Raw genomic sequence first — 27,151 nt, 5'->3', positions numbered from 1 at the left:
TCCTGCAATTCAATTCTCTCGCACGAGAATTGTTTCCCGCGTTAATAATGCGCAAATAAGGAGTCCCGACTGCAATAAACGTTCTGCGGAATTTCCTGATTGCAGTCCGGTCGCGAAGCACGCGCCACGAATGGAATGCAATATGTTCCTCGGAAAAATATTCGATTATTAAGACGTCCTCCTTTCCTCCGCATGGATGGAACACCCTGAAATACCCTAATTTTAATTTTAATCGCGACTCTGCGATCAATTCAGGGTCGACTTTTCTTTTACGTCCGAAAATTAGAAACAAGGAACAGAAAATTTAAGATAAAAATTAGTATTTAACTTAAATGGCAAAAAATTATGAATATATTTACTATTATATTATAAATAATCAGGATATTTGCAGCTTTCTTAGTTATATACGATTGAAGATTAAAGACCCTTTTTATAAAATTTTCCGAAAGATCTCTATCGAAAGTTTCCAAGATACCTGGTATACATTTCACACTTTAAATTGTCAATTTACTATATTTAATTTTTCGTTCTTCATCAGCAAAATATCGTTTATCATTTATCGGAAATTGTCCAGCTCATTTTAATTATCCATCCCCTTAATCAATCTAAGATGAAATTATATTCTGCTTGATACGAGTTGTCGACGGATTTGTGTGACGAAAGGAAGAACAGAAATTTGTGGACTATGTTGAATTCAAATGGACTTTAAATTCACTGTGCGCGAAAATTTTACTCTATTCTGTGCTTTAATTATTTAATTGCGCCATATGATATTTTATGATAATAATATTATATAATACGAAATTTATATATTTCGTGAAACTTTTATCACATAAAAATAAGATTAAAATTAAATGTAAATTAGACTGAAACTGTACCATTATTTTCTTAACAATTTAAGAAAAATTCTCCGAGGATTTCCTTGAACTAGAGGGTGGAAGAGGGTTTTTAATTCGTGTCCCCACGAGTTTGCGCATCTCGCGTCGACTCGCAAGCGCGGAACTCCTTCCAGAATACGAAAGTTCGTAGTCCAAGGATCATCAGTACAGATTCACCCTCCGCAGGATCTCCGTGATAATATCTCATAAAACCAACAAGTTGACAGGAATAATCCACCTTGAGAAAAAGTGTGAGCGACATTTGGAAAACCAAGATAAATTCTAAGAAATCCAGATTGAGTTAATCCAGGATCCAAATCGAAGACGAATCGCTCGGCGGATTCATTCGGGGGGCTTTGACGAGGATTTAATCACATCGACGATGATGCTGTTTTTGCTATTGTTAATCTTTCTCGTAGGCGTCCGCTCGAGCTGGTCTCGGCACGATTCCTCGATCGCTGAAAATGTACCTGCAGGCGCGATCCACGCGGTTCCTCTCGGCTCGGAGGCGACTCTCTATTGGAAGTGCGTCTTGGAATAAGATCGTCATTCATTGTTATAATCGTCAAGTGTGTATGGGAAACGATACAGCACCGAATATGCTTTCAGGGTGGATTTAATGAACGAGCTGATAGTCGTGGAGATTCATTACGTCGGCAACGAGAGGAGCTGGTTTGCGATCGGATTTTCTGACTACGGAGAGCTGAAACCGGCCGATTACTGTGTCCTATGGCCCGACTGGCATCAACAAATTCATCTTCAAGTAAAATATTTAGTGATGTAAAAGCATTAAGTCTGTCGCGTACGACATATTGATTCCACCGGCCTCTTCTGCTAATAATTGACAGGACTCATGGGCGGATATCGACGGGAAATTACACCTGGACAGCCAGCAGGACTGCAAGAATTTCGCGTGGAAAAGACGCGGCAATGTCACAAAGTTCACTTTCTCCCGGAAATTCGACACCTGCGATGAGCACGATTATATCATTGAGGTGAGTAAAATTTACTATAATTCTTAAAAATTCGCAAAAATTAAGGCATCTAAAGAACTTTATTTTAATGTGATATATAATATGCTTGATCATCGAAAGGCGTTTACCTTATAAAATTGTCCGATGAAAGGGTAAAACTTTCGGAATTCGACATTTTATACGTATCAGGGCTCGATTATTATTATCTACATCGATAACAGAACGAGGCAGCCTTTAAAATATTCTGGTCTCGGACTCACATCCGCTAAAAAATTCCTCTTTCCGAGGATTAAATCGTAATAGATTAAAATGCTCGCGTTTCTAGAGGGGTACCACGCATCTCGTGTGGCTTCGTGGCCGCGGACCACTGTCTTCTTTAACCGGACTCAAAATTTCGGACGCAAAAACGTCCGGCATGTCCCGTACGGAATTACGCAGGATGTCTCATAAGAAGCCCAAGTTTCCAGCGGACACTTGGCAACTTGAATTACTTGCTCATCGGGTCCTAGTGCCGAAGCAGGAAACCACCTATTGGTGTCGCGTGCATAAATTACCGTCGGTGCTGAAACAAAAGTGCGTACAAAATTAGATATAAACGTATTTCAATAAATTTACGAGAGATTTCTGCATATTACACACATATTATGGTTCATCACACATATTGTCATATCTTCATCCTTATCAATTCATTTTGAATTCATTCATCAGATCGGAATCCACTTAGATTTTTCATTAATATTTTTATCGATCGAAAGTTTAATACATATAAATAAATAAATAAATAAATATNNTACTCTATGAATACTTGTAGCAAAGTCGTAAATAGTAAAACTCAAGCACATAATAAAAAAAAATATATATATATATATATATATATATATTTGTTGGCAGGCATCACATCTTACAATTCGGTCCCGCCATCCAAGCTGGTAACGAACATCTCGTACATCACATGGAAATCTTCCATTGCGCCGGACCCGTAAATGTGGAAGTGCCTATGTACGATGGTCCTTGCGACGGAGCTGACAGACCAGCAAAGACGCAGGTAGTCGTTCCTTCATAAAGCGGGACCAACAACGACAAATATCGCATAAATAGAAAACTCATCTCTTGCGGCATTAAAATTGAGAATGTTCGAATTACTTCAAATATTTTTCGCGTTATTAATCACGGACAAATCATCAAAATTAGAATGTAATTGGAAGCTTTACATTCCTTTTAGTTGTTCTTGTGTCCTCAATTACATAACGTAATTAGGTACGATTAATTCTTAGTAGACGTCAAATGCTCTTTTTTCGAGAGCAACGAATATGTCATCAATCTAGCCCATTCATTCCGGTCCACGTAGATCTGTAAGAAGGTGATGGCGGCATGGGCGATGGGTGCTGATGCATTCGTATACCCGGAGGAAGCCGGTCTGTCCATCGGCGGGGCCGATTTCAATCCATACGTCATGCTAGAGGTGCATTATAATAATCCCGAGCTACATCAGGGCACAGTCGATTCCTCCGGGATCCGATTTGTTCTTACCAAGTCGCTGAGAAAGTACGATGCCGGTGTGATCGAGCTCGGGCTCGAATACACGGATAAGATGGCCATACCCGCGGGACAGGTGAAAAAAAACTGATTGATTAGTTTAAAAAAGAATTATGTACAATAATAAGTCTGCAATTTCCAATTTACAGATTTAATAAATCCAAACCTCATTAATTTCCTTAGGAAGCCTTTACGCTATCCGGTCATTGCATAACAGAATGCACCGGGGTTGGATTACCTCAAAGTGGCATACGCATTTTTGCCTCTCAGCTGCACACACATTTGACGGGCACAAAAGTCATCACCCGTCATGTAAGGGACGGTGAGGAGCTACCGCCGTTGAACTATGACAATCATTACTCCACTCATTTTCAGGAGATCAGACTCCTACCGAAACCGGTGACAATTTTACCTGTAAGAAACTAAACACGAAAATTAGCTAAAAGTAATAAATATAGAAATGAAAGAGGTAGGAGATGAATAAATGAATCTATTCATATTTAGGAGTTAAAAACAAAAATAAAAATAAGATTATAGTAATTATCTTTTTGTTAATTAGAAGCAGACAACATCGTAATGAAAAAGAACGAAAAATAAGAGAAAATTCTTTTCTGACATTTTATATTACTAATTTTGTAATATATAATTGAAAATCCTTCTCTTTTTCTTATATTACAAATAAAATAAAATATTTTGCAGGGAGATTCTCTGATAACTACATGTACTTACAACACCGTGAAGAGAGATAATGTGACTCTCGGTGGTTTCGCGATATCCGATGAGATGTGCGTTAATTACATTCATTATTATCCTAACGCGCTGTTAGAGGTAAATTAAAATTATTAGCAAAATAAAGAGAATAAAATAAATAAAAGTAAATTTATTCGCATTTGTGCGAATTTATTATTAAAAAAAAAAAGAGAGATTCCGTGTTTTTTACTCAAGGTGTGCAAAAGCGCTATAAGCGACGACGCCCTACGGACGTATTTCCGTTATATGCGAGAATGGGAAAATCAGGACACTAGCACGAACAAGGGCATCTCAGCGAATTACAAGAGCATCGAGTGGACCAAGGTCCGCGTGGAAGCTCTTCATGATCTTTATGAAGCTGCACCTTTAGGTCCGCGTTCCTGAAAAATTCGTGCTTAAATTTATGCTCTCGAGATTTTTAATCTTAATTTATAGATTCATCGAGTTTTTTATTCTAATAATCTTTGACAAGTTTGCTTTCATTAGAATATCTATCGTAATATAAAATATAAAAAGAAATTTATATTTTTATTAATCGTTCCTTTTAATATTGTTTGCAATCTTTAATTTTAATATCTCTATTATAAAACTTCTATAATTTATTTTTATTCGATTTACCAGGGATGCAGTGCAATGGCTCAGATGGCTCTCGATTACCTGGCTCATGGGACAATATCGCAGCGACATCCGTTAGATTACCTCTACCACCGCCAGCCAGAGATTGCCTGGAGCTTCCGCTTCAGCAAGAGATCTTGGATCAAATGTAAACATTTTATTTCAAAATTTTAATTATTCAATTATTCAACAAATATTTCAAGGAAATTTCAAACAAGTAATTAAAATTTTAGACTCTCCTTTAAAGCATATCAAATCTAATGCTACTTGCTTGAAAACTTTTTTGAAATCTCTCCTAAACACTTATTTTAAGCTTGGTAGTATATTCTTTTTATATAATATGACAATACTCGATTTATACCAGAAGTTGTATTCATAACAATATTTCATGAAATTCTAAGATTCTTAGGTTTCAAAGATTTGCAAAAATTTGCCAATTTAAAGTACCATAACAATAATTCAATTTAAACTATCGAATTCGTTTTCTCTCACACAAATGCTATCAAGTTTAATATTGATGAAAATATCTCATCGAAATAAGATGTAGTAAATCCAATAAATGCATGACCGAAATCAAAGTTTATAAACCTTCAGTATATTTATGCTATGTTTTGCCAAGTTTAGTATTGATCGAAAACATCTCGTTGAGATAAGATATAATAAATCTAATAAATACACGATCGATGTAAAAGTTTATAAACCTTCAGTATATTTATGCACTTTAAGTGATTTTTTTTTCGTTTTTTTTTTTGGCAGTACATCGCGTCTCGCTGCGAACAAGCTAGCTCGATCAAACTTCGTAACAAATAGTTTACTGATGCGATGATAATTATCTCATATATGTAATGGAGTAATAATAATATTATTAATAATAATACACAAATATAATAATCGAGGAAACTCGTTTTTACACTTTGTATCAATGTACAAAATAAGGCGGACGCTCCTTAAACGCTACGACGATATCAAAATTAATCTTATGCGGTACTTTTTTTACGGTATAATACATACACGGAAGGGGAAGGTAGTAATACACGCATACAAACAAGCACAAACACGCACGCGATTGCCTCTACACGCACGAGATACAATAGTTCCTATATTTCGAGCGTAAACAATTTAATTACTTCTTACATACGTCTTCGTTTGTATCGAACACTTTTTTAGTCAGACTTGTCTCTTTTTCGTTTTCTTCTCTTTTTTTGTGCTTTTTTGCATGTTTATAATTATAATTATTGCAAACTTCGTAGACGGTCTGGCATAATGCACAATACACTATGTGCACAATACCGATTTCTACTAATTTGTACTGCCAAACCCGCGCGTTCTTTTTACTCTCTCTTTATTGCGATTAGAGTGTTCCAAAAATCATTTACAGAATCAGTGATATTTTGTAAAAAAGAAAAAAGGAAAAAATTAGAATATACATAAATCTTTTTTTTGCACATTATTTCTTCGAAAAAATTAACGTTGATGATCAAAATTAGAAAAAAGAAAAATATATTATAATGATTTTTTTACTAATTTAAAAATAAATCTCCCAGAAACAAGAAAATTTCATTTATCTCACTTAAACGATTTTCGGGACACCCTATACGCGCGCGGGAAAGGATCTTTCTTTTTAGCGTCTTCTCTTAAGCTGCAATTGGACGATAATAAAGAAACTAGTCTTGTTTGTATAAAGAAATTACAGTCGAAAAATAGCGCTTTGACGGAATAAGGAGGACTTATTTCTTGAGACGGTCATATGACTTTTCGTGACAAAACTCGCAGTATTTTACGCGAAAACTCGAACCGTTTCTCGAATTTTTGGTTGAGAGTTTGAGCCGACAAATGGAATGGACGATTATTACGTTACATACATATAAAGCAGATTCTCAATTTTTTGCACGCTATGAGGAACATCGTTCCCTGAATTTCGCAGGATTTCCAAGGAACAATAGATCACGTACATTCTTTCTCTCTCTCTTTCCTCTGGATACTGTGACGCTTCTGCAAGATGAACGCTATTATGAATACATAAAAGTATAGGACCATATTACTTAGAGCAACAGTTTACTTGCTGCAAAGGGCTTGTATAAAAAGATTTAGATTCTCTGCTAGGAACACACGTCACGTGGAAAATTACTTAATTTCCTAGAGCATTGACGCGCCAGAAAGAGATTGCATATCTAGTACATAAATTTCAGGCTTTTAAGGTTTCGATTTCAGACTTTATATATAAGATTTTTTATTTTACTCTTTAAAATTGTTTTCAAGAGACTCTTATATTCTTTTTAATAAATCTTCTTTCTCTTTATAAATTTGCAGGATACTCTTAATATACAAAGTGTTAATACAGCTTTTCAACCAATTTGCTCGCTTTGGCTAATCTAAACTAATCCTCTTTGGTCAATTTCTCACCTGAAATTTCTGCACCATACTCTTCTCTTGAAAAACTCATCTTAGGAAGGGTCGTCAATTTGATCGTGCGCGAGCGGCATCACCACGCTCGGACAATACGAAGTAGAAAATATATTATGAACCTCAAAAGTAAAAAGATATATAATATATATGTGTATATATATTATTACGCTTTATATATCGTTCTATAAGAGCAGCTCTGCTACATTATTTTGCACGCGTACGGAGTACAGAGGTTTCATGTAGAGGATTCCATCAAAGCCAGTCTATTTGCTTAATACATTTTCGGTCTCTAGCTCAGCATTGCAAAAGGAGATAAGTTGCGCGAAACTAATGTCTACAAAAGAGACCGAATGAATTACTGTATCAATCTGCGCAATATAAAACTATCGATAGATGTCTGAAGGATAGAAATTGGTTTTTCGACAGCACGAGAGATCTCTCTCTCTCTCTCAATTTAATCATAAAATATTAATTAAAATAATGAAATAAAAAAATGTTGCTTCTTTAAAATATGATAAAGAAATTCTTTATACTATCGTGTATCAAATAAAAAAATAATCTCAATTAAATAAAAAGTTTCACATTTATCTCCTTATTTAAAGGATATACGGGTAATTATCAATTCTCTTGAGGACGTAATTATACATCATATAAAAGTTATCTGTTACATAAACGATACATCGGGAAAAACATTAAAAACAGAAATATTACGTTTTGAAATATGACAAGTAGATTGATCAATTATTGATTTAAATCCAGGTTATCATTCCGGCATCGTAGTCACGTAGTCTTTCGGATGTCTGCTTTGTCAGACAGGAGGTTGTCACGTTTCTGATTACCTGAATCTCAAATTGAACGACAATGTTAATCGCGGGATTCGGGTTCTAAAGGACCGAGGGGCTTTGTCGACTAGAGCGATTGATTGTTTTGTTGTTGCATGTGTAACTGCAGAAAACAGTAGAGAATGCCGGCCTGCGCCATCACGTCGACGGTACCGGCGGCGAGAGGATCGCGACTTTTGGCGTCGCTGCGCGAGTTACTGGTGCCGGGTCGTAACAACGTGGGTCCGAACACTGTGGCCAAATTGTGCAGCGACATCTTGTTCTGCGCCTCGTGTTTGTTCACGCGAACAAGATGCGCTAGCAGGAAATCGATCACCGCTTTGTTGACGGCGGGTAGACCGTCGTAGACGCGGCGCAGAGCGGCGCCCCGCGACAGATCGCCCGTTTGGAAGGCCTCCAGGAACGCCGGATAAAGAGCATCGGTGAACAGTGCCTCTGGCATTTCGCGCAGGTACAGCTTTAGCACACCCGTCACCGAATGCACGTCCACCTGCATGTTCACATGTTGCAAAGATATCAGTATAATGCGACAAAAATTCCTTTTCATATGACAATTATTAGGAGAGAACATGCAAAATATTGAAAATGAAAACGTACCTCTTTAAGCAACTGCTCCGCTTCATACGAATTACTCTCGAACGACTTGCGTAGTCTCGCTACATCGGACGCCGAGCCGGAAACACGATACAAGCCTACCTCGCCGACACCCCGTCTTTCCACTTCTCTCACGCATGCCGTTATAATGAAAGGCACGTCGCGTTTCTCTCGTCTGCAAAAAGTAGTATATATCTAATAGTAATATATTAAAATTAGTAGTATTACTTAAGTAATAATAATATATTTCCTTATAATATTTCGTAAATAAATTAAGAGATATTTAATAATTTCATTTTAATTATAAGAAATAAGAAACTTTTCGTCTCTTTCAATTGCGAGTTGTTTGATTTGGATATCAAGATTATATTTTCTCGTTGAAGATTTAATGGAAGATCGCAATCGACTTCTTAATTTTCTAATCTTTTTGATTCGAATAAAATCGCGCATACTTGCACACTTGCTGGATTTTGGCGCCAAATAAGCCTTGTGGTTTGGCTGAAGGCACTCGTCTCAGAGTGACCTCGCTGGGAACAAAACGTAGTGCTACGTCCAATGACGTGGGTCCCAAGTTCAGTGATCTCTCCACCTGATCGGATTGCAGCCAAGATCTGCTTAACCGCTGAATGCATTTGCCTCGCAATAGTGAGCGTGTACCGCACTCCTCGTACAACAAGATTCTAACATTCTGACTTCCCTCCAATTCTACCACAAAAGTCTCGCCTGCAATTGAAACAAATAAAAAACTTCATAATCCATAATCACTCCATATAAAGAATTTAATTTTAAGATAGACAATTATCTATACTTGCTGAAGATTACAAGTTAATATACTGCAAACACTATGTAAAAAGAATGAAAAATATATTATACCCCAAAGCGGAGCTTGACCTTTGGCGACGCGACTTCGTGCTCTCTTGAAGTAGTGTCCATAGCTGTCGACTTCCACGATGATATATAGGTCACTCACCCTGTCTAAACCCGGCGGAGTCAGACCGACCAGTGTTAGATGAAGATCACCCAGCAGTAAGCTCTCGTCGCGTCCCGATCTCAATAGATAGCTGCCCATATCCGTCTGTAGAAACGTCCGACAAGCGGTAACCCAAGCTTGCAACTCGTACATTGACAAGGGTAGTTGTCCTGGAGGCTGTCCACCCTGTAAAACACCAACTAATGATATTAACTCCCTTTTAAATTAAATATAGTTAACACAACATATAAATAGACTATATGTATATGCATTATTAGTTATTACTAATGTGAGATTCAGTGACCTGCTGTAACGCATCCACCGCCTCCACCCATTGGGAACGTTCAAACTCGCTGGATAAAAAGAAGGTATAGGAATTCTGCACCCGGTTTTGCTGGCTCTTATGCGCGACGCGCAGAACCAAGTTTGGCGAGGCTAATACCAGCTGCGCTTCGAGCTCGGCGAGTTTCTTGCGATTTTTCTCCGAGCCTCTTCCACCCAGTCGAATCCGCTTCTCGTCGTTCCGCTCCTCCCACAGTATTTGATCGCGTACCGTACACGCTTGTGATCTATTTTGGCAACATTCAGGTTACTTAAAGTAGTTTAACTAGGTATTAGATTGAAAAAGTTCGTTCGGTTCCTTTGTTCATTTCATTAACATAATACAATGATGTGTTGACAATTTCAACACAAATGAGTCATTACTATCATTACTACGAGCGTATTTTGATAACGAGATATTGAATGTGACGATCAATCTGATAACATGTTTATCGATATGTCAATATTAATAAAAATATCATATATATCAGAAATTAATTCCAATCCTATTAACGACAATTTATTACGGATTATAAGTCGACTTACCTCAAAGCTACCACGTTAGCGGGGCTGGCTTCGCGTGGCTCTACGCCGTCCTCCGTAACAGCAGCTTCCGCTATGGGGACATACCACTTCAATTCGAACGTGAACTTGTCCCTGCCGGATGCTTTGTACTTCGCACAGGCGATTACATCGTTAAAGAGAAAAAGATGTCTCAGTTTTCTATGACCGTCTGAGAGTTCTACTACGAAAGAATTCTTCACCAATCTTCGTTGGGCTCTGTCGTGACTCTAAGTAAGAAAAGCAAAACCAGATGTAAAGCAGCAATCACATCCAATAAAAAAAAAAAGTAATCTACGTATTACATGAAGCTTTCTTACCGGAAACATGGACTTAGTCTGGATAATATTGAATTCATCTAAGAAGTTTCTGGTCATAGCCAGTGCTTCTGACAGAGGCGCGTGATCCGCATGATTGACTGGCGTATGCTTCAGAAGATCCTGAAAGCCATTGAACGAGAAAAATTACCGCTACGAGGTTCGAGATAAGATAAACTAGAGATTACGATGTATTTACAAGGACCTGAGACTCGTAATAGTTTATCTCTTTAGCAATTTTATCAGTCATCTTGTAGTAGAAAATCGCGCTATATGTTGTTGACGCATATAGAGAGAGCTCGTTACATTTATAAGTAAATATTATATACTTACATGTAAAACTAAAGCATTCTTTTGCACTCGCGCGACTGGCTTATGTAACAGATCTTCTAGCGACAAACCTGGGCCTTTTGGAAAACCTCTGAGTCTTATGTCTCTGGTAATCTCTCCGAATTGAGTGGAATGGGCAGAGCATCGTCGCACGGTGTCGGTCGCGCGACCGTAATTATGCAAAAACGCACCGTATAATCCTATATTACTGGCCATAATCTGAAATTAACGTGACGTTACGTGATTACTCCAATTTTTTTATTCGTCTCATACGAAAGCGGCATATCAAACCTTAAATTGTTCTCCTATAGTAGGTTTACTGTCCCATTTCTCCGTCTTCTTTCGAAGACCGTCCAGAAATGTCTGATGCAGAGCATGCAATTCCGGAATTTTGTAGAACATTGTTCCAAATTCCTCCTCCGAGATGACTGGTTGAGATGTCGTTAAAGTTGCCCTAATAGCTTTCATATACTGCAAACAGGGAAAGATAGTAAAACACATGTATTTTAAATAAATTGTTGTAAATATTCAAACTGCAAAATAATTACATACTTGTAACATCACAGTTAAACACTCCACATATACAGCTTCGCTCTCCACTACGGAATTCACGATACACTTAATCATCGACGTTCTGTCATCCTCGCGATCTTTGCTCTTCTCCTGTCTACGCGGCGTCGTCGGAGTCGGTGATTCCAAGCTACCCTCACTCAAACTCAATGGTTCGGCGTCACTGCTGCCAGTTTCGTTGTCTGTACTGAGAGCTCGTAACAAGATCGGGGGCGCCGGACTGGCACCCTCTTCGTCTTCGCTGTCCATTGCCGCTCTGTGTCTGAAAATAATGCGCGAATCGTACATATTCTATATTTTCACTTTAACCCGGGAGTACTCGCACGTGAATTCAATCCACATACTTAAAAAACACATGCTCGAAATGACCCGGGAAGGCACGCGTACTCCGCGTGGTTAAAGACTTTGACATGCTTTAGTTGAAATGAAGCGAGAAATGACGAACGACTTACTGTATAAAATAATCGATGTTGACATAATTACTCTGATTGCCCGGCGAATCTGGCAGCGACGGGGGTCTTCGAGGTGCCGCCTTGTTGCCATTGTTGCTGTTGACAATAGGGACACGCGCGTCAATGTAGACATATTCTCCAGTTTGATCCAAAGCTACTGAATCGTAATAAGGCTCCTCTTCTGATGCTTCCGCGTCGCCATCCTCATCATCCTCGTTGATTGCCTTTTCCAAGTCTATTCAGCAAATAAATAGTAATCATCATATAAAATTCAACAAAAAAATAAGATTATTGGCCCTCGACAAATATTTGGAATAAAGTAAAATTGATAATGTCCTTGCAGAGCTTTGCTCTGCAAGACTAATCTTCAATCGCTTGTATTAAGTGATACAAGTGAAATTCTTCTCTTGTAAATTTATCAAAATTTTTCAATGATTATTTATCTTAATATCAAAAGAAAAGAGATCCCCCAATAATTACATAGATGTTTATAAAAAGTTCCAAAAAAAATTTATACACAAGATAAGCTTAAAAAAATACCTTTCTCATCTTCCTCTTTGAGAGATTCCTCGTTTTTATCTTTTTTCGAGCTCCCAGTAACTTCGATCACTGTAATGTAATTACTTGGCACATCTGGATCACTGTTTCTCCTAAGTTCAGGCACTTTCTCGGGACTCTTCGGTATCTCGCTCTTGGGTCTCTTGCCCGCCGTGCCGAGAGTCGAACTCAATTCAGACACGCATTTGTCCTGCAATTTGCTAAAGTCATCTCGTTCCGTCAAAGTAGGAACGGACGATCCGACATTTGTCGAATTCGAAGAGTCTGCCAAGTTATTCTCCGCTGCTTGAGAATCCTGTTGAGACTGCAGTTCCACTGTTGCTTCCTGCTTGTTCTCAGATATACCCGCATTTGAATTGGTATTGTTAGCCAGCAGCTTGTGTCGTTCAACATCAGCCAGTAATCTTTCTAGATACTCCACATAAAATTCTTCTTTTTCAAGTTCTTCTCTCAAAGCTGTCACCTGCAAAAGAAATATCATATATATAAGAATAGATACATTGTGTGTTGTTTTATGACATCTTTCAAAAAATTGCCATTATTTGATAGAAAGCAAATTTCACACACACAAATTATATATTTTAAAAATATTTCAGTTATATTTTCTTTTTACAAAAAAAATATATATTTTATTCTAAAAACTATATTAAATATACTTTCTAAATTCGAAAAAATAATTGTTCTAATTTATAAAATTTCTTGCCAGTTTTGAAGTAACACATTTACATTATGTTGTTTCAATAAAATTTTAACAAAAATTGGTTAATATATATATAATGCCACACACAACCTTTTAAAATGACCTAATATAATCAGTTGCTTTTAAATATATGATAACACAATAGAGATAATTAGCTAATGATTCACAAGCATAGTAGTAAAAATGATAAATTAATGTTTATTATTTCTTTCATTCATTATTCACTTTTTTATATCAAAATATCATGTACAAAAAATAATAATTTATTTTGGTATTTTAAACGTCATGAGTACTCTGCTCTTAACAGGTTTCAGACAATTAATTCGATGAGTCATCGAGCCACTCAACGTGATATTAATCAAATTACACGTGACAAAGTTTTTATTACAAGTGGCATGAAATTAAGTTGTTCTTCATTTTCCACATCAGCATTCGACTCGAGTGTTTTCTCACACACAGAGTTCTTTGCTGTCTATTTAAATCATGTATACAAATACAAACATTCCACTCAAGTCCGACTAATAAATGCCTAGTAAACATTGCAACATCTCACCTCATTCTTATCTTATGCATCCTTAATCATGCAATTCATGATCATCCATTGTCACAAATATCTATCTCTATCTCTTCCAGAAATCTGACATGACTTGTCAAGAAGAGAATTAGCTACTCTAGCCTATTTATTTGATGAGTCATCAAACCACTTCAGGATATTAATTGATTTAAATAGAACCCTTTTTTTTTTGCACACACATACAGACACATATAAATCACACGTTCACACGTTTCGAATAATAGATACCTGGTGAACATTGCGACACTGGTCATTACATAAGTTTCATCCTTATTTCACATACTCTTGTTTTTTTACTCTACTACTATCCATCACAACACGTCCACAGTCCTGGCAACCTAATTCGTCAATAAAAATCAAATACTCCTCGTGTCGCGAGACCTCTTCCCCGGGGAAGAGAATCATCGCGTTCGAACTCACCTTCTGCTTGTGTTTAACGAGATTCGCTCTAACGTCTTCCTCCCAGGCGGCCGGCAAGGCGCTGTCCGGGAACCGCTGCACCCAGACACGCTGAAAGTCGCCGAACACGCTCATGCCTCCGAATGCGCGTGGGAGGCGACGACGACTCCTCGTCGGCGACTCCTCCTCGGACGAGTCTCACCAGCACTCACGGCGCCGTCGTGCGCATCGCACGAGGGCGCGGCACCCGCGACGATGACAACGGTGTCAAGTCTCGCGTTTTCTTCGTTCCTCGAAATCCCTTTGTAGGCGCACTTGGCGCACCTCCAAGGTGCGGTGCAACGTGTTTTCTCGATTCCCTCGTGGCGGGCACAACGGCGTAGCCAGCCAGCCAGCGTCGTCATACGGCCGCTGTCATCTTGTCGACATCTCCTGCGTAGGTCACGTTCCGATCCTCCCCTCCCCCCTGGCGTGCCGATGACGCCGCCGCTATAGCGCCTTCGACGTAACTCCCCCGCGCGCGTTTTGTCTATATTTATAACCGAATATTCCACTTGCGCGTTTCGATATATTTTAATTTCTAATTGAATCGATCCTATTTTCGTACCCTCTAATATAGCAATGATAATGATATTAACAATGATAATTGACAAAATAATTAATAAATAGCGAATAAAAAATTTTTCAAATGATTATACAAATTAATTCTCTTTCTCTATATTTTTTTTATAATACAAATAAACTAGAAAAAATAAAGCGTGAAAATAAAAAAAAAATATCGATAATGTACTTTTTTTATTTCTTTACTATATATATTTTTCTCTCTTATTCCTAATCTTTTTATGTATTTTTTTTTTCTATATTTGCAGTTTGTCGAATGAAAAAACCTAATCCAAATAAATTTGCATATAAAAGATATACACAAAGAACTTAATCAAATAACATATATAAATATAAAAACGTCTTAATATATTTAAATTAAAAAATGCAATAATTATAATTTCTTAAACACGAGATTAATTTTTTTTTTTGCATATATACAGACTTTTTATAGATTCTTCTGAATAAGGGATAAGATATGTTAAGACTGTTAAGACGATTAGGGGATAAGCATATGTTTGTGTAGATAAGTTAATGTCAATTGGTATATATAAATTTGTGAAACATGTGGATTTGTTACAAAAGCAATTATTGATAAACAAAATGTATGTTGTTTATATACCTATATTGTAGATCACTTTGTAGATTGTTGTATTTATCCAAAATGTATCTCCAATAAGAATTATACACAATGCTCCGTATATAAAAAATATTATATTCAATAAACATTGGATTATTTTACAAATCAATATATATCATAATTATAATTATGTACATCTGGTTATTTGATAAAATTTCGATATTTTATGTCCCACCGTTCTTTACTTCGACTGGACTAAGAATAGTGAGCACATACTGCAGAACCTTGACTAATTCCTGCTCCTGTTTACTGGCATCGACACTCGACAACGTAACTCTACCAAGAGCTTCCCGAATGCTCTGAGAAAATCCTGCGCTTCGTGCGATGAGTTTTCCCTTCTGGTTGTTGCTGATCAAAGACCACAACATGGAACCAGCTAGACTGATTTCGCACGGTGATCCGTTCTTAAAGATATCGTGTAACAAATTGATAAAGTCCACTAAAAAATAATAAAGATATAATACAATCTGTAAGAAATAGCTTAGTACTGGCATTAGTTTCTTCACCTGAACTAAGGAGTCGAGGTCTGTTCGTTATATTGAATGCTAAATTGCGTAGAATCGATATTGCGAGAACTTTGCTCGATGATGATGAACACTTTGCTAATTGTATTAAAACATCTAAAGCATCAGTAACCTAAAATATTACAATGTATTTATTAAGGAACCAGTACATATCTTTTTTACGAGTTTTTACCTTTGGTACACATAGCTGTCCTTCCTCATAATAAGTAAAATCTATTAAAAATTCTAGGCAATACATCTCCACTAATGGCCATGGCTTTACCCTCTTTGTAATAGTAGGATGTATTTTAGTAAAAAATTGAAGGAGATTACTCTGTAAAATAAATTTTTTAAATTCATAATTGACAATTTAAAATCAGTTCATACAAGTTCCAATGTTTTAAACCTATGTGGTGAAATTAAAATGGACAATGATGACAATTACCTTTGAAATACAGACTCTACACTCGTGAACATGCACCGCGTTTCGTAAAATATGAAAAGTAAAGTGCATCTTGTGATCATCGAAAATTTGACCGGCTCTTTCAATTTCTTTGCTCGCCACTTGCATGATAACGTGTATCAACGCGAGCGTATTTGGTGTTTTCCTTAATCCGGTTCCCGGTAATATTGTTGTTAACGTTAAAGATTGCGCGGCTGAAAAAAAGAAATGCAACAGAATTGAATTAATTTAAAAAATTTGCAAATAATAAAAAATATATGAACATTTATACATATCTATTGGTGTTTTTAATAATACTTTAATGCTATATACATATATTAATCCGTCATCTCACCAATGTTACATTTTGTTGTAAACGTCGCTAGCAATTTCAAGGCAGATGTTGACACTGTTTTATTTAACGCTATCCAGGCCCACAGTTTGTGTATCACATCTGCCAAACCTTCCTTTGTTAGGCTCTCCTTAACGCTTGCGTCTTCATACATAAAGTTCATCAGAAGTATGAAGATACAGTTCACATCGTGTAACAGAGGATGAGTCTGTACAATACAAAAGATGATTTTTGTTACAAAAATTGTAGAGATAAATGTTTCTAAAAAAAAATCTTAATATTTTCTTACTTTTTTTTCTACTTGTTTTTTATGGAGTTCAAACGGTTGAAGATTTAGTTTAACATATAGTTCTTTGAGAATCATCAATACTGTCTCAGGAAGTTTACTCTGCAGTGCAGTGTGTTTTGCTTCCTTCGACACGTACAATAAATTAGTCAGTGCACCTACAATCAGATCCTTATCTTCCGATTGTTTGCAATTTCTTTTGGATTTCGCATAATTATGAGCGATGAAAAGATGTAGCAAGAGTCCGCATAATTCGCCTCCTATTGTAATCTGTTCTTGATTCGATGACTCGTCTTTCGAATGCAAATTTTTCTCACTTTCGTTCGATTTTTTGGAATGCATGTTTGCATCTATTATCGACAATTTGTTCACGCTTAATATAACGTCTCGCAAATTACCGTCCTTGCCTTTTCTCACGACACGCGTATCGAGTACCATATCTAGTGTCGTCCGTAATAAAGAGATGTTTTTCCCCAGCGAGTCTTTCTGAATCTCCTGGGACAATAAAAAGGCTAAGCAACTGATGGCACTCATTCTCAAATCTGTCGCAGAGTCCTTTATCGCGAAATAGATGGAAGCCATCACAATTTCTGGCCCGCATAATTCTAGCGCGCTTTGAATGGCTTCGAAATGCTGGTCTTCCGTTAACGAAAGTATAGCTATAAAATTATAGATTTCCGTCCACAGTCTGTTGCGCAGGTACATCAGGCGCGGTTCGACAGATTCTAGATAAATTATATGCAAGCGAATATTAAGAGGATTTATATTTAAAATAAGTTTGTAATGTATACTTACGATATAAATCGATATTCAAGAAGGAAAATAAAGTGTAAAGCGAGTCCGAGGAAAAAAGAATGACGGCTGTGTATTCATTGCTATGCGTGATGCAGTTTGTTAGAACCGTACAGATGCTAATATACATCTCCAACACATCGACATAATGGCTCAAACTCTTCCTGCTTCCGTTATCCTTCGGAATTTCGTTCAAACATCTTGAAATAAAAGAGATCAAATAAAACAATTCAGTTGAAGAAATATAATTTATATGTTTTACAGATTTTTCTTTATATACATACCCAAATAAATACTTATCAATGGAATGTTCATAGATTTGCCGAACTACTTCGTGTAGTCCAATGAATATTAAATTGTTCAATAAGTTACAAGCAGCTGTAATGAGCGAAGGCGTCGCGATTGACTGCATGGAACTGTCCGTGTCTGTTATTTCCGAATCTCTACCGGAAACTAAGTCCAATATAACAAAAAGAAATTAATTATAAATTATGCAAAGCAAATATATCACTAAATAGGATATAATTGAATAATATAATTACATGCTTGTAATTCATCCTGACAGTTGTATAGACACGATACAATGCGCGGTACCAGTGAAAAGCAACCAGATTGCGCACTCTGTATAAAAGTTGCTTTGCCGTTGTTCCTTTGATATTCCGATTGTTCTGCATCTAAAGTAGTCAATGTATAGATGTTGGAACACAGAATACCGATTTCATGATAGATATTACATTGCTCGACATATATTAGGGCGACTTGCAATTGTAAAGAATCATCCTACATAAAAAAGAAAGATTACACACAATTAAAGATCAAGATAATTCTTTAAAATATATATGTTACACACAATTAAAGAGCAAGATAATTCTTTAAAATATATATGTATCTTCCACACTTTGCAAGAGAAGATATGTATATATTTTCATAAATTCTGATATATAGACATACGGATACATGCATTTAATAGCAAGAAAAATAGAGTTCGAAGTTTAAGATTAAATGTTTTTATGACATTTTTTAAAGATATATCCTCTTTTGCACTTACACATTGATAAGCCATCGAATTCTTTAGCATATTGCAAAATGCGATACATGCTTGCTCTCTAACTAAACAAGATTCTTCTCTGTTTGCGATGCATTGAAGCAACGTGTGACACAGATCACTCGGCGCCATGGCGATTGCGTTGAGGAGTTGCGACGCAGTGTGTACTGTGTTCATCAGACCTGCCAGTAATTGCAAAGCCGAAGCGCGAACCAAGGGGTCTCGATTTTGCCATAACATAGGCAACCAATTTAATGAGCGACCCTCTTCGTGCCAAAATACTATCCATGACTGTAATGGTATAATGATTATTCATTTATGTTGAAATTGATAATTATCGGACTATATATACATATATATGCAAAATAATTATCGAGAGACTAATTCTATGAATAAATATATTGTTTTCGAAATACTATTAAATCAAGGATATATACTCACATTCTTATTAAAATTCACTTGCATCTGATGTAACAAATGATTAAGACATATTATCGAGTTTCTTGTTATCGACAAACCCATGAAGCTAACTGTACCAGCGCCATGAAAGGACACGATTGGTTCAATGAGCGTGTTGCAAAGAGAAAATAGTAAATTTTTATGATTTCCCCATTCACACTGTCCAATTAAATATGTTAAACATGTTAGCAACCAATCAAGATATGCTATAACAAATAAAAAGAGAAAAAAAAAATTATGATTATTAAGTTTCACAGAATGGATTTTCTATAATAAAAATCTGTGTTAAAATTACAATTTGAACAGACCCAATAAATACTAACCGAGATTGTAAAAATGCTGCTGATCTCCGAAACATAATGTCGAAACAACAAACTCTACAAATCTAATCCAGGTATTTTTAGGTTCGCCATCAGACTTCTGTATTTTTTCGATTGCGGAACATGTTCGTACTAATTTAAGTATAGATTGATGTACATTCTGATTGTCAACTTCCAAGTTCTTAAATAAATCTGCTAATGACCTTGTCATATTTTTCATAATTTTACTGATCCACGATCCTTTCCCTGAGAATTAGAAAAAAAGATTTAGAAAATATTATCCTAATATAACTTTTATGTGAGAAACGGTAGTATCTGAAGATATCGCTATTTGAATAACATCTTTTCACCTTTTCTTGCCACATTTAAATATAATTGCAAAAAAATTAGAACATCCACAAATAAGTCGCAGTCCTCTTTACTAGCGGGATGTGATAATAAAAATCGTTCGAATGTTTGTTCCCAAGATAGTGAGTCCATATTTTTTTCGTTATTATGTTGGAGTATTTTGTAAAATTTTAAATACCTAAAAAAAATCAAATAATAAAAATTAAATTAAAGTAAATATTAATAATACATGCTTTTGATATCAATTAAACCCAAAATAGGAGAGATTATTGTTAGCAATAATAATAACTTACATTGTAAGATAATCTAAAGCACACATAACGCTATAGTGCGCAGTAGAATTTTGAATATTGTAGAGTTGCTGTTGACAACAATATTGAGGAAAGCTATACTGTAAAGAAAGAAAATCCTTTTCAAGAATCATCAATTTCTGTGAGACTTCAGAATTCTTTATATCATCTAAGCTTTTCCATAACATATTTATACCATCATTCCATTGCCATGCCCAATACTGTCTAATGAAAGTTAGAGTTACTGGATTGCTACCATGAAGTACTAAAAATGGAAAAACATTGTGTACTTTTTTCAATCTTGTAGCTCGAAGATAGCAAAAAACAGCTATTCATGCCATAATCATATAGAATCAATTTTTTTTCAAATTGTATAAAATAATTTTTTAATATAATTACAAATCTTATCTGTATACTTACATGATACATCAGATCGTCTGTGTATACTCGTTTTCCAATGAGATTTGCACGTAAATGGCAATTTCATATTTGTCACAACAATATACGGTAACGAAATATGTGATGCAATGCTGTTTTCCACTAATGCTGCTTTTTCACTAACTCTTATGATATGTTCACTATAGAGAAGTAAACACATCAGTTGCGCGCCATCGGTTTTTGTATATTCGTTGTTTGGAAATAGAAAAAGACCTAATACAAAAATTTGTGTATTTTTTAAAATTATATTATAAATCATAAAATAAAAACAACAATAAAACATTATTTTTCTTTGATATAAATTCTTTGAACAAAATGGGATTGTACAATGAACTATACATACTTCTTATGATATTAAAGAAAACATTGGTGCTGATAGATAACTCGTATCGTATAGAACATTCAGAAAATGCAAGCAGTTTTAATATGCTGATTATTGGTATCACAGAATCTGGATAATTTATATAATCTTTCTCTATCTGAAAGTAACATGTTTTAGGTCAAATAAAAGAAATGTGTTTATCATATCCTCTCTTATAAAGTGCAGTAGCTTACCAGAGCTTTATTAAAAATGTCCAAGATCAAAGACAGCCCACCTTGATTAATGAACAATTTGTGCAGAGAAGTATCAGAAAGCATCACACTAATTTGTACTAATGCGGATTTCCGTATTTTTGGATCTACATTTGGTTCGTTCAACATTTCCAATACTGACAACATATTGCTCCTCTGCAAATAAAATATTTTGATTATAATAATATGTAAAGTCATATTACATATATCTTTAAAAGAATAAAATTTTATTTGAATACACACACACAAAAAACTAGTATAGGACTAGTATATGTCAAGCAGAAATAAATCAAGACTATAGAGACTTTAAAATATTCTGAATGTAAATATGTAACCTGATAATTGCCTTCTGATCGCTTTACAAAGGTTTTACGCTCAAATATGCAAAGTGAACTGAGAGGTAAGCCGTGTAAAGATGACAGACGTGGTAATTTTTGTACAGAATCTTTTTCCTTCCCAAGGAGCCAGATTAAGCGACATAATGCTTCTTCCCGTATATCACTGTTTGGTGAATAGAGAAATCTTAAATTGCCCTTCAATACCTGAAATCAAGAGTTATATAACACATGACAGAAAATCGGAACATGGAAAATACATCTTCAACTATGTCAAATCACCTCGATAAACGGCAATTGTATACTGTTGGAAACATCGGGATCAAATATCTTGGTTACACACTGACCTAAAGCTGTATGGGTATCAGCGTGACACTGCAAAAGATATAGCACAGGAACAAAAGCTTCTAAAGTTTTTAACCATCCAGTTTCGCCCATTTGTATCCTCCCTTTCAGTATAAACACTAATATGTCTCGTGATACTTCATTTATCTAAATATCAAATCAATAAAAAACTAAACATTGGGAAACTAAGCACACATACTTTGTAACAGTATTTAAAAATATACAAATTTTTATTACCCTGGTATCCTCGCTCACCGCACCGTGAGAAATAATCTCTGTCAAAACATTTGGTTCAAGTAAGAACATCAAATTTGTCCATGATAGCTTGTCTTTGTTATATTCTACTCCCAAAATAGTTTTAACCAAAATATGACACTCGACATATGTGGCATATTGAACATTTACATCTCCATTTGCTAATAAGTTTAGTATCAGTTTTGTTGCTAGTGCATAGTCTTCATTATTTAGAGAATATTTTGAAATATCTTGTAAAAATTTTACAGCAATCTTTACAATAGTCAAATTTTTATGATATGGCAAACTCAATTTAGATGTGTATAACATTCTTAAAGTCTCTGAAGGTGACTGTTCCAATGAACCTTTTAATACAGAGATAGCTGCCTGCATAGACTTTGCAACAGTTTTAGTTTCATCAAATAGTTTTATCAGTTCCATTTGATTAGCACCTTGAAATTGCTACAAATAAAAGAAGATTGTATTGCTAGTCAATATTAATGATAAGTGAAATAGAAGCATATAATTAAGTCACTTACACGAGTATATTCCAAGAGCATTGAATGCAATGCTGGATACAATAGGTATATTGGTGCATCCATTATAGCATTTGCTATGGATACTTTTAAACTGTTCGGTATAACAATATCTGCCAGTTCCAATGGTACAATACTGCTCAATAATTTTATAGTAATAGTGGTAAGATGCAAGTATGTTATCCTCAAGTAATCCACAACGCCGCTTTCAAAGTATTCCATTATCTCCCCCATTAAATTAAATAGCGCTTTCAAATCATCGTTTATCTTCAATGCCGTACCATCGTTGCAGAGCCAGATATTCGGCATTATACTAATTATAAGCAACTGTACTAATTCGTGAGTTAAATCTGTGATGTACTTGATGTTTCGTAGAGGAAAAGTGGAGTCGATGGGTAAACTTAACTGATTAAGAACATGTTTCAGAGACTCTATACAATAAACTGGCAGAAGCATCTGTTGCAATTGTAAGACAGAATCGTCGATATTCTCGCTGATGCTCTGACTCCTATCGCTAGTCCCCTAGAACATAGTACTGTACAATAAAAAAATCTTAAGAATGATAAACTTGATAAGAAATCAAAATGATACTTACTGCTGATTGATATGCTTGATAGTTTGCGTCGGGTAAACCACCATCCAGACCATCTCCAGCTTCTGAAGATGTGTAAATGTTGCTATCCAATTTACTAGCTAGTAACTGTGTAAATGAATAATAAAAATATTATTAAAGAGACATAGTCACACATACAATAAGTAAACTTAGTAATTGTGTTACATTGCTAAAAGATAATATTAGAAAATATTTTTATAATAAAAGAGAGAGAGAGAAGTAAAATATAATTATTAATATTATTATCACACTTTTATTTACCTTTTGCTTTTTATTTGCCACGCATGGTTCACAATAGTAATATATGCGAAACTTTAAAGAGCGCGTCAGTTTACGCAAGGTTCTTAACACAGTTGGAACCACAGATGCAACATTAGTTTCTAACATGTTAGTACTTGATTTAAGAAGCTCGTGAAGTATCTGAAATGTCATTTTAGATCACATATTTCGACACTTAGATTACATATTTCTACTACATATTTTTACTCAAAACAATAAATATATATAACTTATAAAGAGAAAACGTTTACCGTAATTATTGTTGGTCGTTGAAGAAAAACCTCTGCTGGAAAATCTTGCATCATAACATTTGTTATAAATTGACATGTATGTAATATATGATTAATATCAATAGTATTATTAAGAGCTTCCTCGACTGCAGTAAGTACACCTCTGTCTGACGTAACCAGCGGCTGCCATGGCATTATTAGCCATTTTATACCGCTTTCTATTGTCTCCGAAACTTGCGTGCCATTCTCACGTTCCAATGTTGCATCAAGTGGTATTGTACTACACACACATACAAAAATGTATATGTATTAATTTTTTATGCAGCATACAATAACTGTATACATATAGAATATAACATATTTTTCTCGGTGTCTTCATTCAGCTATTAATGAAATTTTTTTAATGCTTGATAATGTTGTAACAATAACATTTGTACTAATCAGCTTACCTATCCAAGATAGATGGCAGATTGAAAATACTATGTAAATCGTCATGGTCCTCTCTTTCATTATCCTTACTTTTATATCTAATACGATTTTGTGTTTGTGTTCTATATCTATCAAAGTCTGAACATACATTTATAGTCGAATCCTACAATATGACTACATTTATCTCTTTCCATAATGTATATATATGTGTAAAAAATATTATATTTATATTTTTATACCTTTATATCTACATTTGAGCCATTTATTTGACTTCTTTCTGGATGAATAACGGCTTCCTCAATTTCGTCCAATTTTGCATACCATTCAGGAGAGAGCTTTCTTCTTAATTCATAAAGTTCATTTTGAAACTTTAATTTGCCAAATGCATTTAAATAACTTTTTGCATCTGTCTTAAAGTAAAGATTGTACATTAAATAAAATACAGTAAATTCTTCATAACAAAAAACTTTTTACAAAGTAATTTGTCATATTAGCGAAATAGCCCAAGTACCTTTGCCAGCCGCAATAATAAATTCAGTACTTTCTCTGGCTGCGGAGCAATCTCGAACGAAAACCAATTGAACAGCCTTTGAATTATCTCTCTTTTGACAGCATCGCAGTCGCACACGAAACCAAGATCGTATTTGGAAATAATATTATCCAAAGCTCGCAATCGTATTTCGTCGATTGTATGGCCTAAAAGCAACATTAGTATACTCCAAAAAATACGTATATTTAATGCAAAAAGATGTATGCGCGTTCGTTCTAATTTAAATAATTAATTGTATCCTCCTGCATAGATTCCTTACCTAATTTTTTAACATGTATGCCTGCTATTCCGGCGGTGGTTGACATCGTAAACAATAATAATATGTCAGATTCGTTATCGTAAGGATTATCTGTCACGTGTATAAACTTTGAAAATTTAACCGCCAAATTCACAGCGGCACTGTCATTTCTCGAAGTCGGAAATGATAAGCGAAATAACGAGATGTGCGAGGCGACGGGAATTAAATGTGAATGAGCGATCGCAGCGACCAATAGTGGTCGCTTGTCACGACTGTCAGTAACAATATGCACATACTTTACCAACAGCAACAAACCTTATTCCGAAAGTCTTTGTAGATGGCGCTGCACATTTTTTTCCTCGCCACGTGGAAAAACGGCACGTATATAATTTCCTATTCCACGATCATATTTCTCGTGACAGCGTCAGTGCGGTGCGCATGCGCCGTAAAAACGTTCAATCGAATTTCATGCGGCATCGCGCGAGATATATCATTATTTACGAGAGAGAGAGGAAATTTTTGTGAAAATTTATGACGTATATTATCTAAATAAATACCGAGTTGTTTTATGGTTGTGTCGGAAAAAGCGAGGAAAGGAGATGGAACGATTTCTACTGCGATTTCTTAACGATCGACAGCAGCAACTCGATGAGGATTTCTCAAAGGATTTCTCCGTTTAATCATCTTATGAAATTTTTACAAGGATAATTCGAAGCACATGCCTTTTTTTTCGCTAAACGAGAGGTACGTGTAGATATTACAATCGGTTTAATTTTACGACACTGAATTACATAATTATGTACACATCATTTAACTGCATATAAACATACAAAAGATTTTAAGATTAATCATCGAGTCGTTGATAAATCGCCACCGAAATATTTACCGCCTTTAGCACCAGAGCTCGACTTCTCGAACGTAACTCCACTCGGTTCGATAACTTTCGATATACCGGGTATCTATGAAGCTCGAAGCTTTATCGCAATCCAAAAAAAAAATAAGCCGTCATTCCGTAAAAAACTTGAGCGTATTTTTACGACTTTGTAATTTTCAAATTTTTTCCCTATAATCGATACATCATGTAAAAAAAAATTATAAATTATTTTTTTATAATTTATTAATTATAATTAATTAATTTATTATTAGTTTATAATTTATTTTTATAATTTATTAATTATTTTAATAATTTATATGTCTAAAAACAGTTTCATCAATCTTTTTTTACAGAAAAAATCGAATGGGACTAATATAAATTATACTGAAATAAACGCAAAGAGAGACCCCGTTATTATATTCAAAGATGAAAGATGAAAAAAGAACATTACTTTTTGCATTAATTACGGGATGATCGATACGTAAAAACGCCGAATAAATACGCGCGTTGCGAGCTCCGTAGGTGCTTCTTCTCTTTTTCTCCCTCATCTATGCTAATGATAATAACATATTTAACGAAATGCGGCATATATGTTTGCAATTCGGTTCATTATTCGGTCGTTTACAAATGTTGCCATAAAAACATGATTTACGACGCTTTGAGTTGGCGGGGGCGCCGGAAATAAGCCATCAATGAGATAATCGCAAATGAAGCACGCTGCTCGCACGCATGCTTCTCACGCAATTATGTAATTATATAATATAAAAATATATAACTGCGTGCGAACGTATAAGCGGGCTATTTATTATCTATATCTTTCTATTATATGAAATTACGCAAAGAGAATGGGATTCTCCTATTATTATATAGATCGTTCTCGAAGCGAATTCGTGGCTAAAATCATATCTCAATCGCAATGAAACCCAATATACGATGTATTTTTTAGTGATGCACGTCTGCATCATGTTATCAGAAATCGATTTGCATCTTCACCCGATGCAAACGTATACGTATCTCGATGTTCGTTCTCTCACTCTCGATTTGACACAGAGC

At 35.3% G+C, this 27,151-nt stretch overlaps 3 protein-coding genes across 5 annotated transcripts; 1 reads left to right on the top strand and 2 right to left on the bottom strand.

The window, feature by feature from the left end:
- The first annotated feature begins 905 nt into the window (after positions 1–905).
- On the top strand, positions 906–7,286 carry LOC115236740 (tyramine beta-hydroxylase). Its single transcript, XM_029809391.1, has 10 exons — positions 906–1,403; positions 1,488–1,641; positions 1,727–1,873; positions 2,178–2,425; positions 2,744–2,897; positions 3,201–3,464; positions 3,572–3,802; positions 4,088–4,216; positions 4,334–4,508; positions 4,760–7,286. Exons 1-10 carry the CDS (start codon positions 1,261–1,263, stop codon positions 4,903–4,905), a joined length of 1,791 nt encoding a protein of 596 aa, XP_029665251.1. The 5' UTR covers positions 906–1,260; the 3' UTR covers positions 4,906–7,286.
- LOC115236739 (active breakpoint cluster region-related protein) lies at positions 5,494–14,832 on the bottom strand. 3 transcript variants are annotated; one of them, XR_003884237.1, is made up of 14 exons: positions 14,369–14,831; positions 12,657–13,137; positions 12,117–12,351; positions 11,647–11,926; positions 11,386–11,565; positions 11,098–11,313; positions 10,768–10,887; positions 10,433–10,677; positions 9,870–10,134; positions 9,469–9,751; positions 9,048–9,318; positions 8,599–8,770; positions 7,157–8,491; positions 5,494–6,745 (listed from the first exon to the last, which is right to left on the bottom strand). XR_003884237.1 is itself a non-coding variant. In XM_029809390.1 (13 exons), exons 1-13 carry the CDS (start codon positions 14,480–14,482, stop codon positions 8,069–8,071), a joined length of 3,267 nt encoding a protein of 1,088 aa, XP_029665250.1. In that variant the 5' UTR covers positions 14,483–14,832; the 3' UTR covers positions 5,494–8,068. The 3 variants fall into 3 exon arrangements, 2 of the variants coding, with proteins under 2 accessions (XP_029665250.1, XP_029665249.1); XM_029809390.1 differs by having other exon boundaries at positions 5,494–8,491; positions 9,487–9,751; positions 14,369–14,832; XM_029809389.1 differs by having other exon boundaries at positions 5,494–8,491.
- A 724-nt stretch (positions 14,833–15,556) lies between these two features.
- LOC115236679 (rotatin) lies at positions 15,557–25,448 on the bottom strand. Its single transcript, XM_029809274.1, has 28 exons — positions 25,246–25,448; positions 24,948–25,132; positions 24,676–24,846; positions 24,457–24,599; positions 24,029–24,287; positions 23,760–23,918; positions 23,481–23,585; positions 22,889–23,407; positions 22,353–22,811; positions 22,053–22,262; positions 21,771–21,977; positions 21,418–21,591; positions 21,206–21,341; positions 20,845–21,075; positions 20,428–20,689; positions 20,137–20,312; positions 19,790–20,032; positions 19,449–19,672; positions 19,011–19,298; positions 18,505–18,742; positions 18,247–18,415; positions 17,966–18,162; positions 17,174–17,895; positions 16,888–17,092; positions 16,536–16,747; positions 16,284–16,424; positions 16,094–16,223; positions 15,557–16,026 (listed from the first exon to the last, which is right to left on the bottom strand). Exons 1-28 carry the CDS (start codon positions 25,289–25,291, stop codon positions 15,752–15,754), a joined length of 6,486 nt encoding a protein of 2,161 aa, XP_029665134.1. The 5' UTR covers positions 25,292–25,448; the 3' UTR covers positions 15,557–15,751.
- Between the last annotated feature and the right edge of the window lie 1,703 nt (positions 25,449–27,151).

Source organism: Formica exsecta, unplaced genomic scaffold (genome assembly GCF_003651465.1).
Source record: "Formica exsecta isolate Colony F162 unplaced genomic scaffold, ASM365146v1 scaffold26, whole genome shotgun sequence".
NCBI lineage: Eukaryota > Metazoa > Arthropoda > Insecta > Hymenoptera > Formicidae > Formica > Formica exsecta.
Note: the sequence above shows the minus strand (reverse complement) of the source record. Positions and strands in the feature narration are given on the sequence as shown.

What these genes read in the sequence shown, in the direction of transcription:
- LOC115236740 (XM_029809391.1), top strand. Translation starts at nt 1,261, where the DNA reads ATGATGCTGTTTTTGCTATTGTTAATCTTTCTCGTAGGCGTCCGCTCG. An exon ending in AGCACGATTATATCATTGAG is followed by an intron (nt 1,874 to 2,177) that starts GTGAGTAAAATT and finishes TCGCGTTTCTAG; the next exon opens with AGGGGTACCACGCATCTCGT. An exon ending in CCGTCGGTGCTGAAACAAAA is followed by an intron (nt 2,426 to 2,743) that starts GTGCGTACAAAA and finishes ATTTGTTGGCAG; the next exon opens with GCATCACATCTTACAATTCG.
- LOC115236679 (XM_029809274.1), bottom strand. Translation starts at nt 25,291, where the DNA reads ATGTCAACCACCGCCGGAATAGCAGGCATACATGTTAAAAAATTAG. An exon ending in ATTGATAAGTATTTATTTGG is followed by an intron (nt 18,163 to 18,246) that starts GTATGTATATAA and finishes TTTTATTTCAAG; the next exon opens with ATGTTTGAACGAAATTCCGA. An exon ending in TACAACAAAATGTAACATTG is followed by an intron (nt 16,748 to 16,887) that starts GTGAGATGACGG and finishes TCTTTTTTTCAG; the next exon opens with CCGCGCAATCTTTAACGTTA.
- LOC115236739 (XM_029809389.1), bottom strand. Translation starts at nt 14,482, where the DNA reads ATGAGCGTGTTCGGCGACTTTCAGCGTGTCTGGGTGCAGCGGTTCCCG. An exon ending in CAAAGAGGAAGATGAGAAAG is followed by an intron (nt 12,352 to 12,656) that starts GTATTTTTTTAA and finishes TTTGCTGAATAG; the next exon opens with ACTTGGAAAAGGCAATCAAC. An exon ending in CGGAGCAGTTGCTTAAAGAG is followed by an intron (nt 8,492 to 8,598) that starts GTACGTTTTCAT and finishes GTGAACATGCAG; the next exon opens with GTGGACGTGCATTCGGTGAC.